At 42.8% G+C, this 23,138-nt stretch overlaps 1 protein-coding gene across 2 annotated transcripts in view; it reads left to right on the forward strand.

Annotated features, from left to right (window-relative positions):
- Positions 1-20,868: 20,868 nt before the first annotated feature.
- Positions 20,869-23,138, forward strand: part of VAPA (VAMP associated protein A) — a 46,303-nt gene continuing 44,033 nt past the window's right edge. The window contains exon 1 of one of the 2 annotated variants that reach the window (XM_069468274.1): positions 20,869-21,229. In XM_069468274.1, the coding sequence (XP_069324375.1) occupies positions 21,151-21,229 (79 nt within the window). In that variant the 5' untranslated portion in view covers positions 20,869-21,150. The remainder of the gene's footprint in view (positions 21,230-23,138) is intronic. The other variant, XM_069468275.1, reaches the window with a different exon arrangement.

Genomic DNA, 23,138 nt, shown 5'->3' on the forward strand with positions numbered 1-23,138 from the left:
AACACCACAGAATGGGTGGCTTAAACACCAGACATTATTTGCTTACAGTTCCAGAGCCTAGAAGTCTGAGATGGAGGTGTGGGCAGGTCTGGTTTCTTGAGAGGCCTCTCTCTCTGGCTTGCAGACAGCCACCTATTGGCTGCTCTGTCCTCACATGGTCACCATTTTTGTGTGTGTGCATCATTGGTATCTCTCTGTGGGCCCAGACTTCCTCCTCTTGGAAGGACACCAGTCAGATTGGATCAGGGCCCACCCTAAGAGCCTCCTCTTAGCTTACTTACCTCTTTAAGGGCCCTGTGCATTCTGGGGTACTGGGGTTGGGGCTTGGACATATGAATTTGGGGAGACACATTTCAGCCCATTACCACTTAAGAAGAGGCTCACAGATGAATCCTTTGGGGGTGCAGCACATAGAAAATCATTCCTGAGGAAGGCTTATCCTGATGGTGCCTGTCAGAGTTGGTGGAGGGGATATCCTAGGAAACTCTGTCGCAGGGCACCGTGGAGTCAGCCCCCAAAGTGAGAACGGGCTTCTCCAAAGGCCAAGGAGAGGACGGCACAGAGGGGTCTGTGGTCTCCCTTGGGCATAGGCCTCAAAGCTTAGACCAGAAAGCATAATTCCCAAGGCCCAGGCAGCAGCATGGTCATTGGGACATTTCGCCAAGTGACTCTTTCCTCCTGAAAGATGTCTCAGGGATTGCAGATCCATCACCAAGCTCTGGTTGCCTGGGGCGCACAGCGTTTTGCTGATTTCACATTCCTTTTTGCTCAAGCGAGGTGGGGAAGCAGTGTCTGTTGAGTTCTGTTCTGCCCTCCCGTGCAGAAGGGTGGGTGAACAAACTAACGGTGGTTCAGCAATGATATTATGTCAAGGTTCTCAACTTTGTGGTCATGAAAATCACATGGGGGGCGGGGGTGTGCTTGCTAAAAATTCAGATTTCTAGGTCTCTGGACTTGAAAAATCAGATTCAATAGTTGTGGGCTGGGGCCTAGGAATCTCTCCCCGTAGTCCAGATGAAAACTATCTTGACGAGGTAAGCCCTCTACAAGACCCTCCCCTGTGCACAGGGCAGGTCCTTCCCACCTTCTCACTCTCAGGACAACTGGTTCTTGGACAGTATCACCTTTATCCAGTCTCTACTCCCCTCTCCAGAAACTCACAACCCTGGCCCACAAGGGTTGTCTTCTCCTGGAATTGGTCACCTCCTCAGCAGCATTTCTTCTTAACCTCAGTTACTGGGTTTGGAATACCACCACTGGGAGGGAGTCTGTGCAGTCCAAGTGCTGTACAAGAGGCTGGGGCTTGGGTGCACCCAGTCTCCTTTGCGATCGCTCCACTAGTGTGAACTGTAGGCAGGCCCTGTATTTTCTGACAACCCAGAGCATAACTGCTGGCACAGACACAGACATGTCTACAACAGAATCACTTCCTGGTGATGGAGTTGCCTGACCCATAAGGAACTTCCTCTTGCAGGAACATCTTCCCGGCTGTCCCCCTAATCTGCAAGGCTGCTTCTTTTCCAAAAGAGTCAGGACTTCACATTCTTGTGTGGAGCATCCTCACTTTATCCCTTTTCTCCCAGCTTGTCCCAGCAGGCCTACCAGGAAGAAGAAAATGGGCTCATTGCTGAGTCGCATTTACGAGGCTCCAGCCCAGTGAATCCTAGTGAGTGGTGCCTCCTGGAGCACGAGGTGTGGGGTCCCTGGCACCTGGCTTTCAATGGGCCACCCAGAGTTCTGAACGGCATTTGCTGTGTGGAGATCCTTCCTCCTCTCGTCACTGTTTAGAGGAGAGGTGGGAGCAGGGAGAGGAGTAGCTTGCTCCTCCAAGTCCACTGATTAAAGAAAATAAGAAAATAAAATGCAGGTCAAAATACTAATACCAGAATGATCTCTATTTTGTTTAAATTGAACAAAAGGCATAACATGTCATTGGCTATCTCTGTGTGTGGATATTTTTTCTTTCATTCTAATTGTTTTTTTCCTGCTTATGTAACAAAAAGCAAAAACAATCAATGGAATACTTTGGAGATGCCAACTGTACAAAATCTGGAGGACTGAGCAAGGGGGAATGAGCATGTGGCCCAAGGTCAAGGACATTCTGGCAGAGCCTCCAAATGCTGACCTTATCCAGAGGTCCTATATTCTAATTGTGCATTCTGGGCCTTCCAGGCTTTAGTTTACAAATGGTCCTAGAATAGAGACTAGATCAGTAGAAGTTCTTGTGTTTGGAGATGAACTACCTAAGTGATCATGAGTGTTATGGGGTGGGTGATATGCTCATTTTGTGGTTGCAAGTGACAAAATCCTAACTCAGACCTGCTCCAGCAAAAACGGAGAGTATGTTGGACTTTGAAACTGGAAAGTCTAAGGGGATCAGATCAACTGCTTTAGGTGAATGCAGGGATTCAAACAACATCGTTAGGACACACTTGTTTTCTACCTCTCAGCTCTGCTGCTCATCTTGATTTTATCATTGATTGCTTCTGTGGCTCATGATCACAGATATAAAGTGAGCCTGTTTTCTAATAACCCCCCAAAAAGTCCCAGGAAAGACTCTGATTAGCTGGGTAATGCTCCAATTCCTGAACCACCCTGTGTATTTGCGGGAGTTGAGGGACTCTGACTGGTCAGGCTTGGTCACTTGTGCATGCCAGGAGCAGGGTGAGTACCATAACGCTGGAGGAGCTGAGCAAGATTGCCACGGAAAGTGGGAGAAAGGAAGAGCCTGGAGACAAGCAGCCGTGATTGCAGGGGACATAGCATTTGAGCACTATAGCATTAAACTGAGACTACGATCAGAATTATCCTTATCCCGCTTATAAATCTCCATGAAAAACCAAACTCAATAAGAAGAGGCTGTGCATTTATTAAATTCCTTTTAAACATACCTTCTCATGTCACTTTGATCCAACTTGATTTCCTTGAGTCCGTTACTGTGCAGCTTTAGAACAAAATGATTCTCTGTGCCTTAGTCAAATGATGAATTATCTTATGATAACAGGTAGCTTTCACTAAAGTTGGCACATGGGATATGGATCCAATGAGAATATGAAACATGGAAAGGAGATGTTCAGAAAGATGCAGAAGATGTGAACAGGGTGAGACAGTTTGGCGGGCTGTTCTTCTAAGTGCTGCTTTTGAAACTTGTTGTCTGTAAATATAAATAATCTGACTCAATTGTGGGGTTCTGCATAGAGCACACCTTCAGCGTTCAATATTTCTGTCTTTTTGAGGCAGAAATAGTTATTTCAGGTAAATTATATGTAGCATATACTTGAAAGTTATGGTGTATAGTTACTTAGGATTCTATTGTGATTTTTGGCAGATTTTTAAGTTTCCCAGAACTGGTAAGGGAACTTTGAAATGCTACATTCTATGGAGATAAAAGTTAACTAAAAAACAAAGTAAACCAAAAGATACAAGGAGAAATTAGGCTACAAATTTTGAAATAGTAATGGTGCTTTAACCACGAGATCCTTTAACGACCACAATGAAAAGAGCTGCCCAAGGCAAGCAACAATGGCAAATATTTGCGTCTAGATAGCATGGAGTCAAATAAAACCCAAGGTGGAAGCTTAAAGATTTAGGAAAATTGGAATTTTCAAATTCCAGAATGGAAAAAAAGCTGATGTATTTGTAAATGAAGAAATTGATAATAGAAAATGGCAAATGTGAAGAAGTTAAGGTTGGTAATGACAGGCAGTAATGGAAATGAAGACAAGAATTGGGAAAACTAAAAGAAAATGTGATTGCTCTATTACATACTGATTAGAAGTGTATATTACTTTTGGCAATTTTAAGTAAGGGTGAGATTTGGCACGGGGAAGGACAGGGAAGGGTAAGGTTGCTCCGTACGTAAAGTTTCTGCTGATCTTATTGCTGTTTTCACCAAACTCCTGGTTTAGAAAAATAGGGGTTCTCTGGTCTCTGGAGAGGGGCCTTACTGGTAGATCTTGAGAAGGGGTGAAAAAAATACTGCTTCCCTCTCCTGTGCCCCACAAAACCACAAAGCCTTGGTGTTTGAAAGGCAAAGCCAGATGCAAGTCCAATGACTCACAGATCAATATCTCTCACTGACCTTGGGAAGCTTTAGAAGGAAGTCACCAGCTAGCTAATGATTCTTAGCTTAGAAAGGGCAGATGAGGCTAGCTACGTCCCAGAGAAGGCTTTAAAAATAAGACTGACTTTAAATTCTCTGCCAGTTAACATGGCCAGACTGTAGTGTGTTGTCATACTGTCAGACGCAGCTAAATAACTGGAATTTGAGCAGCATCTTAGTGTAATAATCCAACATTAATCGATTTTGATGATCTCCCCATGTTCATTCCCCTAATTAATTTGATCTCTTCCTGTGAGCTTGAAATTACTCATGTGATAAAGATGCTTGCTTTCAAATAATCCCTATTTGTTTTGGCAACTTGAAGGTTTTTTTAAAAAAGTATTTATAAATCCAAATTATAATCCTACTTCATTTTGGATTACTATCTTCATATTTTTTATATATATATATACAAGTCAGACGTAAAAATGCTAAAATAATGTCGATAGTTTTATAAATTGGATACAGCCATCATTCATCATTCATCCTCTTCAGGCACACCTATCGTACTTATTCTTTCCTTATGGACTTAAAAAAAAAAAAAAAAGAACATGATTTATTATGTGTGGTTCAGATGCTATACATGTTTAATTTTGATATTCAGGTTGAAGGCAGAAAGATTGGTGCGTGTCAGGAAACGGAATGCTGTGTTAGTGAGCACAAATTTTTCACAGAGCACAAATTGTTTTGAGTGCAGTGAATATTCAGAGTTCAAGGCTGTCTTCTAGGAAAACTGTTTGCAGGTGCATGTGAAACTGAAAACTCCTCCATTTTGAATTAAAATTAATAAATTAATTTCTAATTCATAGGATTCCTCTATACTTTATTGGTTTGTTTAAATATGAGATCTTGATCATCCTAGTTTTATTCTGTTGGATGGAGATTAGATTGCTTTTCAGTAATTCAATTGAACCCAATCTCCCCTCTCCAGGAGGAACAGGGGTTGAGCTGACCAGCAAAGGAATGGGAAGTTTCTTAAGGCCCGAGGGCGGAGAGCAGAGGTCTCTCTCACCTCAGGCAGCAGAGAAGCCAACAAAGCTGAAAATGAAGTTGTGAGGTTGAGACCCAAGAAGCCAGCAGGAGATTGTGGAAGTTGCCAGAACTGTAGGGGTGATCGTGGGTATAAAAGTCAGCATCTGGAGGCTGGGCATGAAGATGGAAAGGGCAGGTGTGAGGTGACATGGGTAAGGCGCAGGAAGTGGAGGGGGCGGTGACCTGGAGCCACCGCTGCTGAATGGGGCTGAGGAACGGTATGGAGTGGGGGCAGCCTGGCTCCAAGGGCCTTGGTAGGACAAGATCTGCCTCTCCCCAAACCTCAGCATTTGTGTGTCACCCGAGCAACACACTTGCTGTTTCTTTTCTAAGTAGATCATTGGGCTATACCACAAATCTAAAGTAGTATGGCTTGTGGAATTTTTAGAAACTGGATAGCTGTAACTAGATCATGCTTAACCATGTCATTGCAAATTAGGTAATATGACGGGTGGCCAAAACGTCCGTGTGAAATACAGGGTATTTAATCCCATGATAGGTTTTGTTGTCCCTTGATAAAAGACAAAACAAGTTTACTAATGAGGGGGAAAAGACTCATTTGGATCTAAGTCTGCCTTTGGCATCTTTTGCACTTCAACTTTTGATAATTTTCTACCCTATTATTTAAAAAGAAAGATACCTGGAGTTGTACAGTAATCACTGGTAAATTTGTGCATAATTTAGGTAGAATATTATGTTTTACCATGTCTCATTTTTATAAGAGAGTTAGAAACAGGGAAATAATTTTCACTTTATATAAAAGAACCTGTTGGTTGAATGTTTTTTACATTTTTAACTATTGGTAATTATATCATACACACACTTCTTTATAATATTACATTTCTGTGCCTTGTGTTCTTTGTCAGAGATAATTTTAACAAATTCTTGCACTGATGCGAAGATTATAATACCAACTGTAGTGGTCTGAATGGTGGCCCCAAAGGTATTGGGCCCTAATCCCAGAAACCCATAAAGGGTCTTTGCAGATGTGATTACATAAACATCTTGAGCTGAGGAGATAATCCTGGCGATCCCCAAATGTCATCACAAGTGTGATACAAGAGAGGCAGGAAATTCAACACTCTTGCAGAGGAGGAGGCAGTGTAAGGACAGAGGGCAGAGGCTGGAGTGATGTGGCCACAAGTCAAGGCATGCTGGCAGCCACCAGAAGCAAAGAACGGATTCTACCCTAGAGCTTCCCAAGAGATCATGGCCCTGTCAATACTTCGATTTTGGACCTCTGGCCTCCAGAGCTATGAGAAAATAAATATCTGTTGTTATGGTAATTTGTTACAGCAGCCATTAAGGAAGCAATACACCAGTGAATAAAATATTTGTGCAAAAGGTGCTTAAATATAAAATAGCAATGATGGATTGATATTAGGATATACTTAAGGGTAATGTGTTCTTGCATATGGAATAAGCATTTCTAATATGTTTTCTTCTTTTTTAATGTCAAATCTTTTTTTCTTTTTCTTTTCTTTTATTTTATTTATTAATTTTTTTGAGACAGAGTCTCGCTCTGTTGCCCAGGCTAGAGTGAGTGCCGTGGCGTCAGCCTAGCTCACAGCAACCTCAAACTCCTGGGCTTAAGCAATCCTACTGCCTCAGCCTCCCGAGTAGCTGGGACTACAGGCATGTGCCACCATGCCCGGCTAATTTTTTCTATATATATATATTTTAACTGTCCATATAATTTCTTTCTATTTTTAGTAGAGACAGGGTCTCGCTCTTGCTCAGGCTGGTCTCAAACTCCTGAGCTCAAACGATCTGCCTGCCTCAGCCTCCCAGAGTGCTAGGATTACAGGCGTGAGCCACTGTGCCCGGCCTTCATTTATTTTTAATTGACAAATAATTATGTATATTTATGGGGTACAATGTGATGTTTTGATCTATGTATATATTAAAAAAGATTCAATCAAGCTAATTAATATATCCATCACCTCACCAACTTATCATTTTTTGTGGTAAGAACATTAAAAACCTATTCTATTTGCAATTTTGAAATATATAATACATTACTGTTAAATGTTGTCACCATGCAGTGCAATAGATCACTAAAACTTACTCCTCTAATGTAACTGAAACTTTGTACCCTTTGATCAACATCTTCCCTTTCCCCATCTGTCCCTCCCTGCCAGCCTCTGGTAATCACCTTTCTACTCTGTTTCTATGAGGTTGACATTTTTAGATTCCAATATAGGTGAGATCATACAGTATTTGTGTTTCTGTGCCTGGCGTATTTCAGTTAACAGAATGGCCTCCAGTCCTGTCCATGTTGTTGTAAATGACAGAATTTCCTTCTTTTGTAAGGCAGTATGGTATTCCGCTGCGTATACATACTACATTTTCTTTATTTTCTGTTGATGGACACATAGGTTGCTTCTATATCTTGGCTATTGTGAATAATACTGAAATGAACATGGGAGTGCAGACATCTCTTCGACATATTGATTTCAATGCCTTTGGATATACACTCAGAGTATGATGTTTTCTTTAATGGTCTAAGAAGTTTGTAATCCACCCAATTATGAGAATATTATTCACACAAATACTTTAATTCTTTTCATTCATCATAGGATCATGTAGTATGGAAATGTCGGTCATTTGTCTTTTCATAATCTATTAACCATTGCATCAAAAACACAGTTGTATATTACATTGTGCTTCTCTTCCCTTAGCTCTTACCCCAATGTTCTAAACACAGAGGCTGATCAATATTATACGACACATCTGAAAGATGGTTTCTGAATACTGATTAACAAATTCACTGGAAGGGAAACAAAAGCTCCTGGAAAATAAGAAGTTGCAAGGTGGTGTTTGAGCAAAGGGCATTCCTGAGGACCAAAGTGAGAGCTAACCTGGAATTTCACCCTGGATGGGCGAGGAGGGTGTGCAGGAATGGAGCAACAGTGAGCTGAGAGCAGTTGCCCCAAGTAAAAAGTCATGTTCCCTTGCTTGGTCCTCAGACTTAAGCCGATGTTTACATTTGCAACTCATTGACTGAAGAGATGGCCAATTCCCCAGTAGGAAGGATGCAGTAACACTGTGACAAATAAATGGTGTGGGGATTCCCCCAGGACTGCCCCAAAGGGACCTATGGCCACTTACCTGGGTTACTATACACTGGGGAAAAGGGAATACACAGATTTTTCAAGAATTGTTGGACACAGGGACTTAGTTGACATGGATACTTGGAGATCTGAAATATCATCGTGTATGTGTCCCCTCCCCACCCTGCCTTAGGGTCCTGGTTAAAGCCGTATGTTTTTTATGCTTATAATCAGCCCCCTGTAGCCACACATTTACCTAGTGATCATTTTCTTGGGTCCTGGCAGCTGAAATAACATGCTCACTGGGTCCTTGGCCTGTGGGGTGAGAGCTATAATAGTGGGGAAGGTTGGGTAGGAACCTCTAACACTGCACCCCCCAAAGCCAAAATATTAATAGTAAATCAAAGCAATATTGCACCATAGATATTAACATCTGTATTAAAGCCCAAAAGGTACGGAGTGGTGGGCCCTCCTATCACACCTGCATGTGGTTAGCCAGACACCGGATGGTAGAATACTATAAGCTTAACTAAGCTGGAGCCCTGTTGCAGGTGCTAAACAGAGGAATATTTTTGCTAAAGCAGATTATTAAGGCCTCAGTTACATGCAATGTGGCCATTGATTTGGCAAATGTGTTCATTTCTATTCTGAAGAGAAGCAGTTTGTATTCATGTGGAATGGACAACAATATTAATTTGCTGTCTTGTCCAGGGCATTGTGAACTTTTCCAGCCTCTGTCTTAATATAGTATGAAGAAATCCAGACAGTCTGGACACCCTGTGGGACACGACAGTGACCCGTTACGTGGATGACGTCATGCTGATTGGACAGGGCAAGCCGAAGGTGCCAGTGCACTGCAGGTCTTGGTGGGATGGTGGAGATGCAGGGAGCTGCCCCTTTAGGAACGTTTTTAGGGGTTCAGTGATCAGAGTTGTGCCAAGATACCTCCTCCAAATTAAAAGATAAATCCTTGCTCTTGCAAGAATTTGTCCTACCACAAAGAAGGAAACAGTGTTCAGTTGGTCACATGAGTCAGAAGGTGGCGAGCAAAAACAGACAGGAGAAACAACAGGGAAGGGAGACGAAGGGATCAGTGGGGTCTGGGTCTAAAATTAGCCTGGTTCTAAGCACTAACATAGTCGGGAAAGTGTCCCTCCCCATCCCTAATGTCCATTCTCACTGGTATCTTTCTTTTACATCTGTTCCCACATAACACCTATAGGCGACCAATCTGTTTCTAGTTTACCCTTGGGCACAAATGAGCAGATATAGGTATATTTTCTCATATAACCAGATACATGTACATCTTCTTACATAGTAGGAACGAAGGAGGGACACCTTTCAATCAGCGAATGTAGAGGGAATGATAGAAATAGAAAATCGCTGTTAGGTCAGTATGTCTGTAGCAATTGTTACAAGCAAGAATCATTGATAGATGCTAAAATTAGTGAGTGAAAGTCTGATTAGAAACAGGGCATTTGCAGAGTCTCAAAGTATCTTGGCACAAGATATTTATCACAGAGGGAAAAACAAGTAACTTCACAGTGGAGAAGCCTGGCAGGTCCCACCTGATCCACATGGTCAAAGCCATCATCACCAGTAGTAAACCAGCATCACGGACCATCTTACGGGACACGCCGCAGTGAACCCCACATCACTACTGTGGCAGCCTGGCCCCAAACGCATCACCTCAATCTAATCAGAAGAAAACCCCAGACAGACCCCCAAGGTGGAGCATTGTACAAAATAACTGACTGATACCCTTCAGAAGTGTCGAGCGCATAAAAGACAAAAAAGACTAGGGAGCTCTCACAGCTTGGGGGAGACTGAGACGTGGCCAGGTGGGATCCGGACTGTATTCTTGACAAGTCAAAGGATGTTAGAGGGAAAACGAGAAATTCTAATAAGGTCTACAGATTAGCTCATAACGTTGAATCAGTGTTGTTCCTGTTTATGACAATTACTCTGTGGTTATGTAAGATTAATTTTAGGGGAAGCTGGAGGAAGGGATTGGGGGAACTCTCTGAATTCTTTCTGCAACTTTTCTGTAAGTCTAAAGTTATAGTCAACCCTTGAACGAGGAGGAGGTTAGGGGCACCGACCTCCGTGCAGGGGAAAATCCTCATGTAACTTTTGACTCCACCCAACTTACCTACTAATAGCCTACTGCTGACCGAAAGCCTTACCCATCACACAGTCGGTTAACGCATTTTGTATGTTACATGCATTATACACTGTATTCTTACAATACAGTAAGCTAGAGAAAAGAAAATGTTAAGAAAATCATAATGAAGAGAAGATATATTCACTATTCATTAAGTGGAAGTGATCATCATAAAGATCTTCATCCTCATCATCTTCGTGTTGACTAGAATGAGGAGGAGGAGGAAGAGGAGGAGGGCTTGGCTTTGCTGTCTCAGGGGCAGCCGAGGCAGAAGAAAATACTCATGTAAATGGACCCGTGCAGTTCAAACCTGTGTTGTTCCAGGGTCACCTGTATTTCAAAATAAAAATGAGAAAACAATACATGTACGTTGAATACCTTCTGTGTCTCAGGCCCTGTTGTGGATGCTGGAGATGTAGCCGGGAACAGCATGAGGCCCCTGCTCTCATGGGGTTATACTAAGCTATAGGTCTCATGTTAATCACTGACTATTTGTAATAAAGACAAAGAGAATATTACTCTTTACAGACTGAATTATTCTGACTCCAGGTTTACATAATTTATGGTGACACTCAGCTTCTGTCTCAATGATTTCACAAAAGAGAATGTACAATCAGGGACCAGACATTGTTTACTACATTGCCAAACAGTTCTGGAATTTATATACTCATTTCCCAAATTGTATGGTTACTAAGTCTTCCTGGTGGACATAATCTGATTTCAGCTTAATGTATTTCTTCTGAAACTGAACCATGCTGATGAGATTGATGCACAATAAGCCACACAGTATCTGGATTGCACTTTATATGCAAGTACAGAAACTTAAAGAATGATTTGTACACATTTAAATCTATAACTCGTATCTGAATTGTGATTTCATTTCCATTATTTACTTTATACTAATTCAAAATCCATGATTTTGTTGATCTTCAATCAGATTAAAAATAGGAATAATTATAGTCACCATTGCCATGTGCTCAAATTGTCCGCATTTTGTATAATCACCTTCTCTTACCAGGGAGATTGGTCAAGGGGCGAGCTCGGTGGGTCCTGGTGCTCATTTGACTTTCTCTCTTCGCCAGCATGCTCTGGCACTGGCAGATCAGTCATTTAAAGGGAGCTGAGAGGAGATAAACAGAATCTGAAAAAAGTAGGCAATGTGTGAATTCTTCAAGGGTTCAAGAATTTTCATCACATCTGAAAGGAGGTACAATCTTGTGAGCCACTGAGGCTGATACATTAAATCTTTCAGAGTTTTTTAATTTCAAAGAAATGCCTTAATCTGAGGAAGCAGCTCAATGAAGTCTTCCACAAATGTCCATGTTGTGGCCATGTAATTGCATTAAAATAAAATAAAATCTACGTACTTGACTTCAACTTCTTTAAACATATCAGAAACTGGTACCAAGTAAAGTACTGAGAGTATTAACAGTGTTGAAGCTTCCCCCACCGCATCATGCGATCGAGCTGACCTGGGTATGTCACGGCGCCCTCTCCAGACACGGGCAACAGTGGGCTGGGGCACACCTCCAATGGGCTCCTCGCTCCACCCGCCTCTCCCTGCAGGTGTTCCAGGTGTGGTGACTGAGCTCATTATTTCTGTTCAGACCGAAACGTTTTGGGTTCCTGACTGGCCATGGCCAGGCCTCATTGGGCATGTGTCTTCCCAACTGCTGGGTCACCCCTGTCTCCACTTGGCCCCTCGGCCTCATCCACGGTTTAGGACCCTGGGTATTTACTCATCTGTACAATAAAAACAGTGGTCCTCATGTGGATTCACATATTTTTTAATGTAATGATTAAGAGCTTACTTCATATGCTGATATTACGCAACAGTGGCAGCATCAAATTAAGAGAATTAAGTGATTTATGTCTAAAGAGAATTTCTTTGGAAATAACTATTTGTCACCCTGTGCCATTGGGTCCCCAGTGGTAACAATCCACTTTTTGGAATGCCATTTTCTTCAGATAAATTTATGACCCTACTTATTCCAAGTAACATAACCTTTTCACAGGGAAACAAAATAGACATTTACCATTTATGTCTGTCCATGAATGAGCAATTACAAACTATTAATAAATAACAGTAACATGTATTGAGCACTTACCAGTGCCAGGTATTATGCTCAGATATTTAGAAGTATATCTCATTTAATTTTCACAACAATCTTGTGGAGTAAGAGTTTTATTATCCCCATTGTAATAATAGAGTTGAACCAGATCTGAGTGAGCCCTGGACTCTGGGTCCCCAGGCTGTTGGTTAAAACCACCAAGAGCAGTGAGAGAACAAGAGCTACTGAGGGTGGAAGGAGCCAGCAGGGGCTTCGTTACACAATTAAATGATGGACCACTTGTGCTAAACAAAATCAAACAAATATTTTTATTCTTTTATTGTGGTTAAATATATATAACATAAAATTTATCATTTTAATCATTCAAATGTAAAACAATTTTAATTGTGGAAAAATACACGTAACACAAAATTTACCATCTTAATCATTTTAAAGTTCAGCAGCGTTAAGTACATTCACATTGTTGTGCAACTCATCTTCAGAACTCTTATCATCTTGCAAAACTAAAATTCTATACCCATTAAGCAATTCCCCATTCCTCCCTCCCTCCACCGCCTGGCAACCAACATTCTACTTTCTGTCTCTATGAATTTTTTTTTTTTTTTTTTTTTTTTTTGAGACAGGGTCTCACTCTGTTGCCCAGGCTGGAGTTCAGTGGCCCAATCATAGCTCACTGTAATCTCAAATTCTTGGGCTCAAGCGATCCTTCTACTTTAGCCTCCCAAGTAGCTGACTACAGGCCCATGGCATCACTCCTGGCTAGTTTTAAAATTTTTTGCAGAGATAGGGTCTTGCTATTTTGCCCAGGCTGGGGTCTCTATGAATTTGACTACTCTAGGCAGCTCATATAAGTGGAATAATATTTGTCCTTTTATGACTGGCTTATTTCACTTAGCATAATGTCCTCAAGTTTCATCTATGTTGTAGCATGTGTCATAATTTCTTCCTTTTTAAGGCTGAATGATATTCCATTGCATATATATGCTCCATTTTGTTTATCCATTCATTCGATGCTGGGTTGGTTCCACATTTTCGATATTGTAAATAATGCTGTTATGAACATCAAATGATTTTATTCTTAACAACAACAACAATATGAAAACCTCCAGGAAAAGAAATTAAATGCTCTGGTAGAAAAATCTTAGAAAAGTAAGCATGTGTTACAGGTGTATTTGGTAAAAATACCATGATCTTGAAATGGTCAGGTATCTCTTTTTTCTCAACTCTCCTAGAGTTAATCACTCCTGCTTCTGTCTGTTCATAGTTCTTTTCATTTCCTTCTCTTATGACACTTCACACATTAGATTATGCTTATTCAAGTCCATTTAGACCATTAGCTTCCTCAGGACTTAAATCAGGTGTTAGTTGTCACTGTGTCTCCCCCAGCCTGGACCATAGAGCTTGGCCCCAAGTGTCATCCAAACTTGGAATAAATAAGTACAAAAAGCCAATCCTCATTATTTTCAGAAAACCCTAGAAAATTATCACTTATTTATGAAATATCTTATTTAAACAGACAACATTTGGTCATGGATTTAAATGTCTAACATTATATTTCAAAGGACTTACGAAAGAATATTAAATTATTTTTAGTCAACATTTGGTCATGGATTTAAATATCTAACATATTTCAAAGGAGAAATCAAATTTTGTAAAATATCACATACCAATCATTTATTAAAAGCTTACTATTTGCCAAGTACTCGGCTAAGCCCTTTAGACACATTATCATTTAGTGCTCATAAGCAATAATAAATAGAGGTTGTATTGTCGCCATTTTATAGATGGAGCCATTGAATAAATGCACAACCCCCAGGGCAGAGAGTGATGGGGCGTGGATTCCGGTCTGTCTGATGCGCAAACCTGCATTCTTGGCCCCACATCTACTCCAGGTGCTGATACAGCCGTAGAAAGAAACCTGTCTGTACAGGGACCACGAGCAGCCGGGCAAGGTGTCAAATGAGGATTTCATGTACATAGGCATCTTTTGGCTTCTTCTTGTTTAGTTTCCTTTAAGAACAAAAGTATTGGTGGGAGAAAACACATTATTAGCTGCAGAGAATCCCTGGTTGCTTACATCTTCACAATCTATAGAAGAAAAATGAAATGAGCAAGAGAAGGTGGATTCAATGCACAGGGATAGAGTCAATGGAATTGTGGTAAACTCCTAAGGGCAGAACTGTTGGCCCAAACCATCCAAGGGGGCTTATATTTGCCACTTCGCAGCTGGAGTGGGAGTGAGATCTAGCACTTGGTGAGGATGGGAGAGATGGACACCTCATACGATCCTGACGGAAGTGTGAACTGCTGTGACCCTTTGGATGAACAGTGAGCAGTATGAATTGAAATAGGAAATATCGTTGATCCAGCAGTCCCACCCCTGGAAATCTCCCCGTGGAAATAAAAGCATCCTATGGTAAAGATATGTGTGTAAGGATATTTACTGCAGTGCTATTTGTTGTGATAAAAGCCTACATCCATCTACATGTTCATTGATAAAGAAACAAATGGTTCCATAATAGGGTAATCTATTCTATGGATTCAGCTACCCAAAGATCAAGTTAGATTATGTCAATTGACTTGGTCAGATATCTATAACCTGTTAGGTGAATGAAGCAATTGTATAGTAATCTGTTAGAATTTTTGTAAACAACAGCAACTAGCTTTGTTTTTGCAGGTATGAATAAAGTTGGAAAATGATCTATGACCTGGCAGCTGACACTGGTTACCCTCAGTGGGGTGGAATTGGGAGATATAGGAGGAATTTTTATTCATATCTCTTTAGATTGTGTCACCTGTTATAGTAAGCACATATTGCTTTTATAGTATAAAAGATTAATAGAAAAGAATACATTCTTCAAATTATTTTTCACAAATAAAGATTAGCTTTAATTGCTATAAATGGTCATACAAAGAAAAGTCCCCAGGATAAGTTTTCTCCTAACTCGTATTTTTCTAGCCTTGATTTTACATGGGATGCTTCAGTGTGTGCAGCTCATAGAAGTCTGATAAATACGCTGCAGTAAGCACCGCCAACACATGCACATTGACATAGGCACTGCATTCCTGTGACACTGCCTGACCTGGACATACTTCAGCTAGTTGTCACTCTCTATCGTATTGTTTTAGAACGAGCTCTGTGTGTGCAGTGACTCTATCTCTGTTGTATTCTGTTTTCACCCTCAGCACCCCTGTCACTGTCAGGTGAGTGTTTTCCAGTCCTGGCCTTATGGGACAAGTCAGCAGATTTCTACACTGTTGACCTCCTTCTTGATCCACTCTTGGCTTCCTTGACATCTTGCTGTCTGTACCGTTCTGACATTATAAGCAGGAAGTGACATAACGAAGGTGCTCACAAAATTGTTGGGAGGGCTGGAGGAGCAGGCTCCAGGCCAGGCTCTCCAGAAAGGACCCTCAGGACAGACTGAGCTGCACCACTAGGCAGCCACCACCTCTGAGGATGCACTGGAACTGGTGACTTTAAGATATACCCCTTACTTTTGATCCAGGGATCAGGAAGCTGGTCACGGCTTCTCATATCACTGCTTCTGCTGACCATGCAACAACTAACTGGCTCTTGGTGTCCAGGAAGCTGGTAAGTGGACACTGGAATGCTGTTGAGAAAACCCCTCAAGTCTCTTGCCTTAACAGGAAAATAGGCAGAAGGGACCGAACGATAGCCCCTGTCTTACTTTTAATTTCAAATACCACAGGAGTATATCTCACTAGGTGAAACTATTTCATGAGCAGAATCCTAGCTGCAAAGGCATTGGCTTCGGCAATGTAGGAAGCCACCCCTGAAAGAAGTTGGAATGGGGCTGACTGAGCCATCCACAGTATTAACCACGTCCTCCTGGTTTTCCTAGCTCCCCTCCTACCTCTCTGGCCACTCCTCTTCCACCCATGCTAACTCATTCCGCTTAAAGAGATATTTAAAAGTTGCAGTTTCCTGAGAATTAGTACAAAGCTCTGGTTGTTTCTCTATGTATATTAGTAATCTCATCCGTGCCCATGACTTGGATCACCATGCATGCTTAAGACTCTGAGGCTCTGTTTTCAGCCCAGAGCTACTCCTTCTGAGCTTGAACCAGAACATCCTATTGCTTATTCAACATTTTCCCAAGAATGTCTCAAAGACGTCTTACATCAAACTGGCTCGTGATCTTCCCTTCCCTGCACCCCAGCATCAGAATCTGGTCCTCCCTCATGTCCTCTCTCTGCATGAATGGCATCATCATTCATCCACCTGCACATCCACCTGAAGAAGGAGAGCTATCCCTCACTATCTCACTTTCCCTTACCACCCTGTATCTAATCAATAACTAATTGGTTACTGATTCTACTACCCAAATGTCCCTCAAATCCATCCATATTTTTCTCCATCTCCACTGCGTCTAGCCTAGCCCAAGGTAGCAACCTTTGCAATACCACCCTCTGTAATGCCAGGCTCTGTCCTCTGATTATAGCAACAATGTCCACAGATCTTTCCATATGCCCTCTTACCCGCCCTAATCCAATCTCCATGCTGTAGTCAAGAGACCTTTTAAAGATCGCTCATATGACTCCATTGTTTCAACCCCTTGATGGTTTCATCTTTTTTATGATAAAGACTCAAATCCTTAATATGGCTTAAACTGCAGAACCCGGATTTTTAGCTTCATCTCCTGCAACTCACTAATTGCTTTTTTCACTGCAGCAAATTGGCCTTTCTTCAATAATTTGGAAGGACCCATGCTCTTATCAGTCCAGGCTTTACATATGCTGTTCCCTTTGCCTGGAATATCCATCATCCTTTAACACATACTTCTTATTGGTCCCTAAAGGAGACCATCTCCAAACCCTCAACCCAGTTCCTTCTGGTCACTGTCATAAGTACCCTAGACTTCTCATTCCTAACATCTACCACAATTCAAATAAAGTAATTGAATAGCTAGTTATTTCACATTTGTCTCTCCTGCTTGAATGTAAGTCTACAAGGGCAGGGACCATGTCTATTGGCTCACTGATAATCACTAGCACCTGCCACAGTGCCGGGCACACAGCAGTAACTTAACATTTAACATTATAACAGTGTTGGACCCTGGGCACTATTCTAAGCTCTTCATGTGTAGTAACTAGTTTAATCCTTGTAACAAACCTAGGATGTAGGTATTGTTGTTATTCTCATTTTACATATGTATTGTAAAACAGGCACAGGGAGGTGAAGTAGGTTGCTAAGATCACAATAGTGGAAAACGGGTCTTGAGCCCAGCAGTTCAGATCCAAAGCCCATTCTTTTACTGAATACACCTTACTTCCCCAATATTTATTGAAAACATCTCTGTTTTACTGAATTGAATTACTCAGAGAACTGCTCATAATCAAAGTCATAATTATAGAGCACTTATATTGTAAAGTTTAACATGTTTATGGAGAAGATGAGTATATACTACTTTGATATCATTTGTACTTGAAACTCATTTTTTTTCAGTATTTTATTTTTTATTCTTATTTCAGGATATTGTGGGGGTACAAAAGTTTAGATTACATATATTTCCCTTGCCCCCCACCCCCCCAAGTCAGAGCTTCAAACGTGTCCATCCCCTAGACAGTGCGCATCACACTCATTATGTATGTATACACTCATCCCCTCCCCCACCCACATCTGCCCGACATCCGATCAATGTTATTCCTAAATGTGCTCTTAGGTGATGATCAGTGAAACCAATTTGATGGTGAGTACATGTGGTGCTTATTTTTCCATTCTTGGGATACTTCACTTAGTAGAATGGGTTCCAACTCTTTCCAGGAAAATACAAGAGGTGCTATATCACCATATTTTCTTATAGCTGTAAAACTCATTTTTTAAATTTTTGCCAAACCCGTAAGAGATAACCTGTCCAAAGGTGAATACTATTGGTGATTCAAATAGATTGAAATAATATTCAAGGCTTTTGTACCTCTTAGACTCGTGATAATTTGATAGCTACATATGCCTAACAGTATAGTTTTCTTTTTGCTAATACTTTGAGACCTTTCTGTGCTGCATTAATTAATCCAAAAACAGCAAACAGAATGAACATTAGGTCTCATGTTCACCAATCCTAGCTTAATTGTTAAAAAATAGAATAAGTCAGTTACATTTTAAATTGTTGCCTTGATCACTGTGGATTGTCATTTTATTATGGCATTGGGAAGAGCAAAAATTCACAGAATGGAAAAGTGGGCAACTTGCCCCTTCATAGTTTACCTCTATTACTGACATGAGATGCTCTCATCTGTTTTCGTTTCCATATTTAACAATGAAAGTTACACTTGCCAACTCTTATAAAGTTGTTCTGAGTAGGGTGTGATGATGTTTGTAAAGTTCTCTGAACTGCTAGAAGAAAGGTACTAATAAATACCAAAGAACAAACCACTTAAATAGTGCACTATTTGATGAGGGGTAGATGATTCAGGAAGACTCTGAGTCATTATTAATGCAATGCCCTAAAATAGTTATAGGGGAATTAATCCTAAGATGTTTCATATACACTTAGAATACCAGATTTTTAAATTCTGATATATTTTAAGACTATACCCATATGATTTTTGAAGCAATATTGAGAAGAGAAAAACAGTTGATTCCAATGATGGACGATTTAAATGGGCAGAGGTAGCTTAATGATATCAACTGGGAAACTAGAATACAGGTAGGTCAGGCTTCCCATTAAACCTCTGGTAAATGGGCAACCATTGTCCCATAAGACAGTGACTAGGAACTTCCTCTGATTGCTATCCTGCTAACTGGCTGTCTGCACACTGGGTATTCCCAAATGCTTTCTGGTAAGAGAAATATCTATTCAGCTGTGGAGGAGCCAGTTCAGCCAAGACCAGCTTGTCCATAGAAAAGAGGTCTTAGGCAGGCAAAAAATAGGAGTTTTTGAGGGCTTTTAGGGTTGTCAATTCACAACTAAACATATGTGGGACGCCATATTGTGGACTGTCAATCTCAACCCACTTTAAAAAAATGAACTTTAAGCTCCGCTTTAATAACATACAATTTTTTTGCATTCTCCTTTAATGATAATTGACATTTCAAAATAAATTTTGTGAAAAAAAAAGAAATCAAAGGAAAGGTAAAATTAGAATATGCTTGTCAAACTATTTAAGCAATGCTACCCTCCCAGGTTCTTCGCTGCTGAAGATACATTCCTCCGATGTGGCACAATCTTCTGTGAATGCTAGGTTAGCTATTCTGGAGAACTATTCCTGGACGGGCTCTGATGCCTGGGTTGCACATGAAAATCTAGACTTTGTGCCTACGCCTAGACTGTTTCATTTGTTTCTTTTATTTTTTAGACAAACTGTGCTTGCTTCATGGCAGTAGCATCAATATGTCCTTTGTTTCGTGGTGCTTCTTAGGGATTTAAATTCAAGCAGTATCAGAAAATACAATAAAGGTTTATTTACAGCTCGTTTATTTGTTTCATTTGATGTTCCCGTCCCCGACTATCCTGGCAATCTGTTGAAGATTTGTCAGCAACTTTGCTGTTGGGATTTTTCTCATTTGGTTCAGTTTACTACAGGCTATCGTAAGTGATCCAGATGGAATTCGTTTCTAATACGTGAACGTGACAACTGTTCTGGTTTGGGTCTATCATTAATCAAGACTGAAGAATAGATTGCAGCAACTGAATTCAGTGCTGTAGATTTTGACCTTTATTTCTAGCTTATGTGTGCCTTGTCAGATTTCCCCTACGACGCGTTTTCTTCTTAAACGAGGTGTGTTCCCTCATCTGATTTTGCATCACTGGAGAGAATTCAGGAAGCAGGAGAGGTTGGATTGGTTAAGACACAGGATTCATCTCTACCAACAAAATTACAGAACAAACTGCCAAATCCCTGCCTGTTTTCCACAGCGTAGATTTTGTAATTCTAACATGGGGACCTCAGGTCAGCCTTGAAAAGTATTGTTCCTTTATCAGCGCAAACGAGACGTTCTCTGACAGCCAGAATGAATGTCAGCAGACCCACCCCACTGGCCTCCAACGGACCTCATTCTCGTTCCCGCCCACAAACAGCCGCTACTACAGTTCCCAGCAAGCACCGCGCGGGGCCGCGAAGGACCAGGCCCTCGGCGGAAGCCCCACCCCCAGAGAGCATGCTGGGAATTGTAGTGAGTAGGCGCCTCCCCACTACTTCCTTCCATTAGGCACTTCTACTTGGAAGATGGTGATACATCCTCATAGCAGCTTCTCTAGTCTCGCACTTGGAGCTCAGCGTGACAGAGGATTGACACTCTTGCCCTGCGCTGCTCGCGCAACGGTTCCAGAGCTTTGCTTCGTCCCCTGTCCACACCCGTTCCCTTGACAGCTGGGCAGTGCTCGGAGCCGCGTCGACGCCGGGACTGCGCAGGCGCGCCAGCCCCGCGCCGCGCTAGGCAGGCCAGGAGGGCGGGACGAGCGCGAGGGTCTCCCGGCCGCCGGGGCGCGCACGTAGGCACGCAGAGGCCGTCACGTGGGGCGCTGAGGATCGCAGTGCGCGTGGCCGCGGCGGCTGGTGTGGGGTTGAGTCAGTTGTGAGACCCGTAGCTGCTGACCCAGCGGGCGGCCCACCGAGCCGGCGATATAGCGGCAGGCGTCGAGGCTCGCGAGACGTGAGCCTGGCCCCATCGTAGAGCTCCGCAGAACCGGCGCCGCCGTCGCCCCCGCCCCCAGCCAGCAAACCGTCGCCGCGGGCGCGCCCCCGCTCAGCGCTGTCTCTCCGATGGCGTCCGCCGCCGGGGCCATGGCGAAGCACGAGCAGATCCTGGTTCTCGACCCGCCTACAGACCTCAAATTCAAAGGTAGGTAGGACAAGGACACCTCCGGAGCGGGCTGGGGCGAGCGCTGGGCTCGAAGGCTGGCGGGAGGGCGGTGGGTGCTGCGGGCACGTCGGCGGCCCTGGCCCGAGGGAACGTCCCCTCCCCCACGCCCCGGCACTTTCCATTTTCCGGCTGCTTTCTCGCCGCCTCCGCTCGGCCTGCCTGCCCCTGTCTCCGGCCCGCGCCCGCCCGCGCCTCGGTGCGCGCGCCGGCCCGGGCGAGGCGAAGGGGAGCCGGGCCCTGGCGCCGCCGCCATCTTGCGGTCCCGCGGGGGCGCCTCCCGGGAGTCCGGCCCGCGGTCCCGCCCGCGCCGCTGTCCGCCCGGCGCGCGTCCTTGGCCCCCGCGGGCCGACGGCGTGCTCGGGAGGGCGTGGGTAGGTGGTGACCCAGGAGCATGCGCTCGGGTCTGTGGCGGAGAGGGGGTCTGGAGGTGGCGCAAGCTGCGTCCGTTGCCCGCCCGCTACTGTCAGCGCGGGGGGAGGCGAGGGCGCTGCGCGGCGGTCCCTGGACCCGGTTGCGAGTGAGAACCACTTCTCGGCCTCCCTCTGGCTCGGGGGAGAGCTGGGTGGAGCCGGCCCTCGGTCTCGGCGGAGGGTGTTGCTCCTTATCTTCTCACCCAGTTTGTAATTGGGCTGTCAGGTGTATGGAGCGCTGGGGACGCGGAGAAGCCCATGGAGTGTCTGGTTATGACTTACCCGGTTATGCTGGCAGAGCCCCAAGCGCGAGCGGGCAGGAGAGCTATGCGTCAGCGTCAGCGTGGATAGTTGTAGGTTAATAGTAGTGGGTCTTCCTGTTTTTCAGATATGACATTTCAAGTTTGCCATCGCGTACGGCAGACCTGGTGTTTGCTCTAATTTAGCCCATTAGTTTAGCTGTTTTGCTGAGGAGTCATCAGTGTTTGTGACTTTTGCCTTCACGTTTGCGGTTTCCCGACAAACCCTGAGAAGGCTGAGAAGGTGTCACCCAGCCCTGGAACTCCGTTGGTTCATTTTATAGCATTGCCTGTGATAAATTTTTAGTCTGAGTTGGTGATTCTTGAAGAATCCCAGAGGCTGTTTGGTCCATTTGCTTTTCAGTATGTAGGGCACTTTAGGGAAGAAAGTTAAAACATGTTTTTATTTTTTAGTGTTTTATTAATTAAGGAATACTGAAAGAGTGTGAAGATCCAAGTAGAAAGCAGGTTCATTGCTTTCTTTAGTTAAGTGTAAAGTGAATCTCCTTTTGGAAGTCCGTGTCTTGTATTTCAATTTCAGTAGCTACAATAAGAACAGTTTCTGTGAGGTGTATAGCAATTCCAGTAATAAAAGAAAACATTAAAACTTTTAGTGTTGTGTAAGATTGAGTCTCAAAGAAAAACTACATCGTTTTTCATAGGAAAAACTTTAGTTTTAGGAATTTAAAAAATATATTCTGGCATTATGAGAGTAACGGTTCATGGCTCCTTTGCAAGCTTTTTTTAAGTTTTATGTGTGTTGCATGATTTTACATAGTTTGAGCTGGAGGGAACAACCTTTGAGAAATTACGAAATTCCCTAACTCAAATAGCCATTCTCTTAAGTTGAAAAAATTAAATATAAATCTTTATGATGTGTGGATTTCTTTTGAGTGTTTTGCTTTTACCTTTTGATAGGCTGAGTTTACAGAGAAAATTGCTTCTACTGGGTAGCCAGTAGAGGAAATTGCCATTAGAGACTTAGAAGCCTTTAAAACGAGTTTTAGGCTGGGAAATGTCCACAGAGTTTGAAGGTTTCTCCCTAGGGAAGTTGTAACGTTGCCATAGTAAGAGATTAATAGTAGTGGAGAAGCAGGTTTTTATAAAAGAACCAAAAACCGTACACAGTGACTTATACATACATTTCACTTATTTTGGGTATTGAAGAATTATAGCTAT

This window comes from Eulemur rufifrons, chromosome 5 (assembly GCF_041146395.1).
Source record: "Eulemur rufifrons isolate Redbay chromosome 5, OSU_ERuf_1, whole genome shotgun sequence".
In the NCBI taxonomy this organism is placed as follows: Eukaryota; Metazoa; Chordata; class Mammalia; order Primates; family Lemuridae; genus Eulemur; species Eulemur rufifrons.